Source organism: Bison bison, unplaced genomic scaffold (genome assembly GCF_000754665.1).
Source record: "Bison bison bison isolate TAMUID 2011002044 unplaced genomic scaffold, Bison_UMD1.0 scf7180017864141, whole genome shotgun sequence".
In the NCBI taxonomy this organism is placed as follows: Eukaryota; Metazoa; Chordata; class Mammalia; order Artiodactyla; family Bovidae; genus Bison; species Bison bison.
The window spans coordinates 5,118,396-5,126,085 of NW_011494713.1; the positions used below are offsets into that span (position 1 = coordinate 5,118,396).

Consider the following 7,690-nt stretch of genomic DNA (forward strand, 5'->3'; position numbering starts at 1 on the left):
TATCTGAGGTTATTGATATTTCTCCCGGCAATCTTGATTCCAGCTTGGTTTCTTCCAGTCCAGCGTTTCTCATGATGTATTCTGCATATAAGTTAAATAAGCAGGGTGACAATATACAGCCTTGACGGACTCCTTTTCCTATTTGGAACCAGTCTGTTGTTCCATGTCCAGTTCTAACTGTTGCTTCCTGACCTGGATACAGATTTCTTAAGAGGCAGGTCAGGTGGTCTGGTATTCCCATCTCTCTCTCTATTTCTGGCTTATTCCCTGGAGCGTGAAGGCCAGCTGCATAACCCAGGGAATATTAGCCTCTTTCCTTCTTTCACTTTCTTGTCGTTGACTCTGGACCACCAGGTTCCGGTCCATTGAAGGAGCCCAACAGCAGAGAACTGCTTGATGTGGGGAAAAACCTTCACACATTTGGTGGCATTAAGTGTCAGAAAGAACGTGTATGGCAACTAAGACTTGATACAGGCAAATAAATAAGTTTATTTTTAAAAGAACAAAAGATACCTCCTCTCTGGCAGAGCAGGCTAACCTCTAGCAGCCCCCAGCAGCATCTTGGTGGGCCTCCCTGCCTCCTGAGAGAGGAACAGGTTAACTTTGGAGCCTTCCCTCTGACTGCCAAGAGGGTGTGGCCCAGGTGGAACTAAATCACTATGCCTGAGTGCCAGTAGCATCACCAGGCAGATGAGAGAAGAACAGGGCTCCTGACCACCTCAGGGGAGGACCCAGCAGTGACATTCTTAGTATTTACTCTGAATATGTGACTCTGAGGGCCTGGCTCTAGTCTTGGTCCCCTGCCTCTGACCAATATAGATTTTTGCTCTCCGAGCATCCGTTCCCTGTTCACTGATTGCAGAGAAGGAACTAGGAAGTTTGTCACAGACATCATGCTGGTTACAGGAAGGGTAACAGTCTTCCACCCAGGAGTTCCTCGCCTGGAACTCCGCGTGTTTTGCTGAGCATGGCTGAACATAGGCAAGTGACTGGAAATCCGACTCGGCACAGCTGGAAAGTTACCTGCACCCCGGTTACTTTCTCTAGCTCCTTCAGGGCTGCATCAGTGTCGTGGACGAAAATGGTGACCATCCCCATCTCATGGGCCGGCTTCAGATTAGTTTCGAAGTTATCTAAGAAAACCACCTGAATGCAAAGAGCATGGATGGTAGCGTTAGTTTGATCAAAGCAAAACTGAAGCATGAGGGCCATTAGCCTGAAATATGCTACAATGTGGACAGTGACTGAGGTTAAGAATTAGTAATCTCAGGACTTCCCTGACAGTCCAGTGGTTAAGACTTTGCCTTCCAATGCAGGGGGTGTGGGTTCTATCCCTGGTCAGGGGTCTAAGATCCCACAAGCGTCTCAGCCAAAAAACCAAAACGTAAAACAGAAGCAATGTAACAAATTCAATAAAGACTAAAAATGGTCCATATAAAAAAATCTTAAAAGAGAAAAAAAGGATTAGTAATCTCATGATAAGATTGATAAAATATTGAGTATTTTTCTCTCCATGTAACTGTTCACTCTTAAAATAAATTTTGTAATTAATTTAATTATGTAAGCATACATATAAACACATAGTTAGATACACATGTTCCCTGAATCTGAAACTGTAAGAAGATGAAAGATGCATATAAACTTACCAGATGAAACTTAAAATTCATCTAGGAAAATCAACATGTATGAATAGACTCCCTCCAAAAAAATGTTTGGAATAGACCTATAATAAGGTCATATAATAAAAGGTTTCATAAAATATGAAGCTATAAAAGGTATAAAAAGAAAAAGTTTTGTTCTAGAAAAGAATAAACATATTAATGAAATAGAAGAGTCTAGGAATAGACTCATATGAGACTCAAATGAGAATTTAGTTTCTAATAAAATTGTCATGCCCAGTTGGTAAGGAAAAGGATTACTTAAAAGATTAAATATTTCAACTGTTTGGGGGGAAGAAAAGTTATTCCTTCTTTCACTTATTCTCTATATAAATTCTGAATAGATCAGATCTAAATTAAAAAAAAAAAAATGATCCTTTGGCACTTCCCTGGTGGTCCAGTGGTTAAGAATCTGCCTTGCAATGCAGGGGACACTGGTTAGATCCCTGGTCAGGGAACTAAGATCCCACATGCTGTAAAGCAACTAAGCCTGACTCTGCAACTGCTGAGCTCTCACACCACAACTAGAGAGTCCGTGTGTCAAACGATCAGCTTATGGGTGAAAGGGGCCAACAGGAAAGTGTCAGAGAGGAATTTGTCTTGGTCCAATCACGTTTGTGGAGAATAGAGTAGTGAAATACAACAAAAACAACATTTCAGACCAAATAATCTAGAGATGGCACGAAGGCAGGATTTAGGGGTGCGGGGGTGCCTACAAGGAGACTCCTGCAGTATTGGATCCCCTTCCTGTACAGCCTTTGGTTGGGTGACACTGACTAGCCTGTGGTTTTGGGAAAGTCTCCCAGGGTCTATGTTTCTTTATAGGTAAATGCAGGCAGCTGGTCTGGCAGCTTTGGACAATAATGACTGTTTTAACCAAGCTCTCCAGGGTATCTTCCCAACCAAGGGATTGAACCCGCATCTCTGAAGTCTCACTGCATTGGCAGGTGGGTTCTTCACCACCAGTGCCACCTGGGAAGCCATTCTGAAGGGTCTGGACAATAATGCCTGTTTTAACCAAGGTCCTGCAAGAGGCATAGAGGTCAACCAGAGGGCCATCTCTGGTAGAACTTCCTAGGCTGAAGGGGCAGGTGAAAACCCTTTAGAAGTCCTGGCCTGGGAGAAGTCGCTCCTGCCGCTGGACATTGGACCACTCTGCCAAGTCCCAGGTGTCCCCTACCTGTTCACACCTCTTTTTAAAATTTATTTGTTTATTTGGCTGCATCAAGTCTTAGTTGTGGTACCCTGGATCTCTCCACTGGGGTGTTCGGGCTTAGTTACCCCACATCACTGAACCTGTGTCCCCTGCATTGGAAGGCAGATTCTTAACCATTGGACTCTCTAGGGAAGGTCCCTCAATTTTTCTTGATTGCAATCACTCTAGAACATTCTTTTCCATCGAAAGGCAGTGTCCACATACCTCACTGGGGCTGATCTTCAAGGTGTCCAGCACAAACTTGTAGATCTGAGGGTCAGGCTTGACCATTCCAATCTGGCATGACTCAATCAGGAAATCAAAGTGTGGCTTGAGCTCACACAACACCTGGGCCAGGCTGCCTCTCTCTGCGCTGTCATCCAGCCAAGTGTTGGTGAGGATGCAGGTTGTAAATCCTAAGCAAGAAGGTGCCAATGAATCGGCCAGCTACAGAACTTTGCTCTGCGAAGCTCAGGGTGTCCCACTGAGGGGGCCCCAAAGATGGGGCCAAACAGGTTTCTGCTCACTTACATCAATCTCCTGATGCCCGGCTTCTCAACTGACAAGTTGGAAAAGCACCATCTTTACCCATCCGCCCCTTCTGATGCAGACATGAGAGCCAGCTAGTGGTGTGTACCAAGGGCTTTTGGATGGAGATGATACATCCCTTCATTCCTTGCAATTGCAGAGCAAGAAGTTGTGACATTTGTCAGCTCATCTGATCAAAGTGTTTTAACTTTCATCAGCCCCTTTGATCCTTACGCCTTTGGGGCAGGCAGGGTAGGCCTTACCATCCCACCTTTACCAACAGGAAAATGAAAGCTCAGACAAATTCTACCCTGCCCAGAGCCACACAGTACAGGAAGAGCCAAGCAAGGCCTAGAATCCCACCTTCTGACTGCCACTCCAACCCTCCACCCTCCTCCCAGTCCACGTTACTGCAAACTTTGTTAGTGTGTGTGTTGTTTGTGTGTGTGTGTGTGTGTGTGTTCAGTTGTGTCTGACTCTTTGCCACCCTATGGACTGTAGCCCTCCAGGCTCCTCTGTCCATGGGATTCTCCAGGCAAGAATACTGGAGTGGGTTGCCATGCTTTCCCTCCAGGGAATCATCCAGACCCAGTGATCAAACCCAAGTCTTCTGCACTGGCAGGTGGGTTCTTTATCACTAGTGCCACCTGGGAAGCCCTTTTCTTCTTTATACCCAACTGCATTTTTACATAAGTGTAATCTTAGTGTTCTGACACTTTTACCATTCTGCTTTTATTATTTAACCTCCTGTTTAAAGCATTTCTCCATATTTTAAATCATCTTTGTAATTAACAGTTAAAATTTCTGTGATAAATAAGTAAATGCCTATTGAGTGGACATGACCGCATGTCCTAGACTATTTGACACCACTTGAACCCATGTCAGCCAGCTCATATAGCTCAACAACTGTGACATGAAGAGGTTGAGAAAATCATGGTTGCTTAAAAGGTCTTGTTTTTGGGACTTCCTTGGTGGTCCAGTGGTTAAGACTATGGGCTTCCACTGCAGGGGGTGTGGGTTTGATTTCTGGTTGGGGAACTTAGATCTTCTGTGTTTCATGGCACAATCAAAACAAAACAAAATAAAAAGGCTTTGTTTTCTAATCACTGTAACAAGAGGTTGGGTCATTCGGGTCATTACTGGTAACATGGTAGGGGGAGAATTTTGCTCATGAAGCATAAATTGCTAATTAAACAAAATTCTTTCTTACAGGTATTCTGATAGTGCTGATTTTGGCCATTTCCTAAAACTTACTTTGAAGCTGTGTTTGAAGAACAGCTTTCCATCTAGGCCCAGAAAATTCCTGATCTCCAACCACATTTCAACATACTACAACCTGACCTTCCCAACAGTTCCATTGCAATTAGGTCAGAGAATGGCCAGTATTGAATCCTTACCCTTCTGTTTGAGAGTGACAGCTGCCTGAAGCATGGGGTAGTTGATCTTTCTTGATGAAAGTATCTTCCCAAAGATTTGCTTTATAGAGAAATTCTCTGGGAGGCAGATTCCACAGTCCTTGGAGCACTTCCTGCAGTCTTCTTCCATGAATGGCACCCACTGCAAAAGTGAATTGATGAGGGACTGTCAGTCGGTACAACCACTTGGGAAAGCTTTGGGCAGCACGTACTTAATCTGAAGACACTCATTGCCTGTGATCCACCAGATCTGTTCCTGGACACATTATTGTTCGTACTCAGTCATGTCCGACTCTTTGCAGACCCACAGACTGCAGTACACTGAGCTTCCCTGTCCTTCACTATCTCCCGGAGTTTGCTCAAACTCACGTCCATTTAGTTGGTGATGCCATCCAACCATCTCATTCTCTGCCACCCCCTTCTCCTTCTGCCCTCAATCTTTCCCAGCATCAGGGTCTTTTCTCAGCATTAGGGGCCTGTACACATACCCAGTGGAAATTGTCTACACATGTCAAAAGACATGAGCCAAAGTGTTCTAACAGTGATATTCCCAAGAGCTCCCAGTTGGAAACTACTCAAACATCCCTATTATGAGCCTACTTTTGTTTCCTCCAAATTCATGTTGAAGTCCTAAATCCTAGGACCTTGGAATGTGATGTCGTTGGTGAGAGGGTCTTTATAGAATTATTAAGGTAGCTCAGATGGTAAAGAATCCACTTGCAATGCGAAAGACCTGGGTTTGATTCCAGGGTTGGGAAGATCCCCTGGAGAAGGGAATGGCAACCCACTCCAATATTCTTGCCTGGAGAATCCCACAGACAGAGGAGCCTGGCGGGCTACAGTGCATGGGGTCACCAAAAGTCAGACACAACTGAGTGACTTTCACTCACTCACTTCCCTAAGGTAAAATGAGGTCACCGGGGGCCCTAATCCAATCTGATGGGTGTCCTTTAAAGAACAGGAGATCAGGACACAGATACACACAAAGGGACCAATGTGTCTGGACAGGGAAAAGGAGGCCATTTGCAAGCAAATGAGAGAGGCCTCAGGAGAAACCAGCCTTGCTGACACCTTGATCCTGGGATTCTACCTCTAGACCTCTGAGAAAATCAATTTTTGTTGTTTAAGTCACCTAGTCTGTGGCATTTTTTTAAAATGGCAGCACAAGCAGGAGACTTGAGTTTGATCGCTGGGATGGGAAGATTACCCTGGAGGAGGAAATGTCAACCCACCCCATTATTCTTCCCTGGGAAATCCCATGGACAGAGAAGCCTGGTGGGCTACAGCCCATAGGGTCACAAAAGAGTTGGACACGACCAAAGCGACTGAGCATGCACAAATTAAAAAAGTTAAGGTTGTAGTAATAATAATAACCACTATTTCTTAAGCACTTATTACATGACAAGCACTATGCTAAGCACTTTTCAATCTTCAAAACAACCTAGGAGATGGACAGTGTTATTTGTCTCATTTTATAGATGGTAAAACTGACTTTGAGAGCTTCTGTGACTTGGTGTGCTCACACATCTGTAAGTGGGAGCCGTGACCCACATTCTGTCCCTAGATTCCAAAGTCCACCCATCACATAGTTATTAATTAGCAAAACTGCCTCTGACCCAGTGGCTTGGCCTGAAAACAACTACTCTAAGGATGACTACCATTAAAAAAAAAAAAAACACGAAAATAATAAGTTGGCAAGGATATGGAAATACTGGTAACCTTGGGTGTGTTGCACAGAAATGTAAAATGGTGCAGCCACTATGGAAAATCATATGGTGGTTCCTCAAAAAATTAAAAAGTGAAACTGCCCTATGATCTAGCCATCCCATTTCTGGATGTATACCCAGAAAAACTGAAAGCAAGGTTTCAAACAGATATTTGTACACTCATGTTCATAGCAGCACTGTTCACGATAACTAAAAGGAGAAAGCAACCCAAACATCCTTTGAAAGACGAATGGATAAACAGAGTGTGCTCTATCCATACAGTGGAATACCATTCAGCCTTAGAAAGAAGGAAATGGTGACACATGCTACAGTATGGATGAAACTTGAAGACTTCATGCAAAGTGAAATACGCCAGTCACAAAAGGACAAATATTGCATGAGTGTTAGTTACTTCAGTTGTGCCCTATTCTTTGTGACCCCAGGGACTGTAGCCTACAAGGCACCTCTCTCTATGCATGGGATTCTCCAGGCAAGAATACTGGAGTGGCTTGCCATTTCCTCCTTCAGGGGATCTTTCCGACCCAGGGATGCAACCCAGGTCTTCTGCATAGGCAGGCAGATTCTTTACCATCTGAGCCACCAGGGAAGCCCATATAAAGTATCTAGAGTAGCCAAATACATGGAAAATTTAATAGTGGTTGCCAGGGGCTGGGGGTAAGGAGGGCTGGGAAGTTGCTGTTTAATGGGTATAGAGTTTCAGTTTTTGAAGATAAAAAGAATTCTGGGACTTTCTTGGTGGTCCAATGGATAAGACTCTGAGTTTCCACAGCACAGAGTGCAGGGTCAATCCCTGGTGGGGGAACTAAGATCCCACATTCCATGTGACTGAAAAAGAAAGAAAGAAAGAAAGAAAATACAACATATTAACTTAAAAATTTTTTTAAAAACAGTTCTGGAGATGGATAGTGGATTTGGTTACCTAACATGAATATACATAACATTACTGCACTGTATACTTAAAAATGATCACGGTGGTAAATTTCATGTGATGTGTATTTAACTACAGCTTAAGAGGGAAAAAAAGCTACTCTGGCTGCTGTAATTCCCTGGCACACATCTTCAAGGGCTTGGGAAATCTCCTAGTCACTGATGCATGCCCCTCTGTTTGGCTCAAAGAGACAGTAAACCAGCCTGAAATGTCTCCACACCAGTCTTGTGGGTTAAGCG

General features: G+C 44.0%; 1 protein-coding gene across 2 annotated transcripts in view; it reads right to left on the bottom strand.

Annotated features, from left to right (window-relative positions):
* The window catches only part of EPHX2 (epoxide hydrolase 2, cytoplasmic), a 74,699-nt gene that overhangs the window by 58,643 nt on the left and 8,366 nt on the right, over positions 1 to 7,690 (bottom strand). For both annotated transcript variants that reach the window (XM_010840141.1, XM_010840140.1), the window contains exons 3-5: positions 4,779 to 4,938; positions 3,079 to 3,269; positions 1,024 to 1,146 (exon numbers count right to left, since the gene is read on the bottom strand). In XM_010840141.1, the coding sequence (XP_010838443.1) occupies positions 1,024 to 1,146; positions 3,079 to 3,269; positions 4,779 to 4,938 (474 nt within the window). The remainder of the gene's footprint in view (positions 1 to 1,023; positions 1,147 to 3,078; positions 3,270 to 4,778; positions 4,939 to 7,690) is intronic.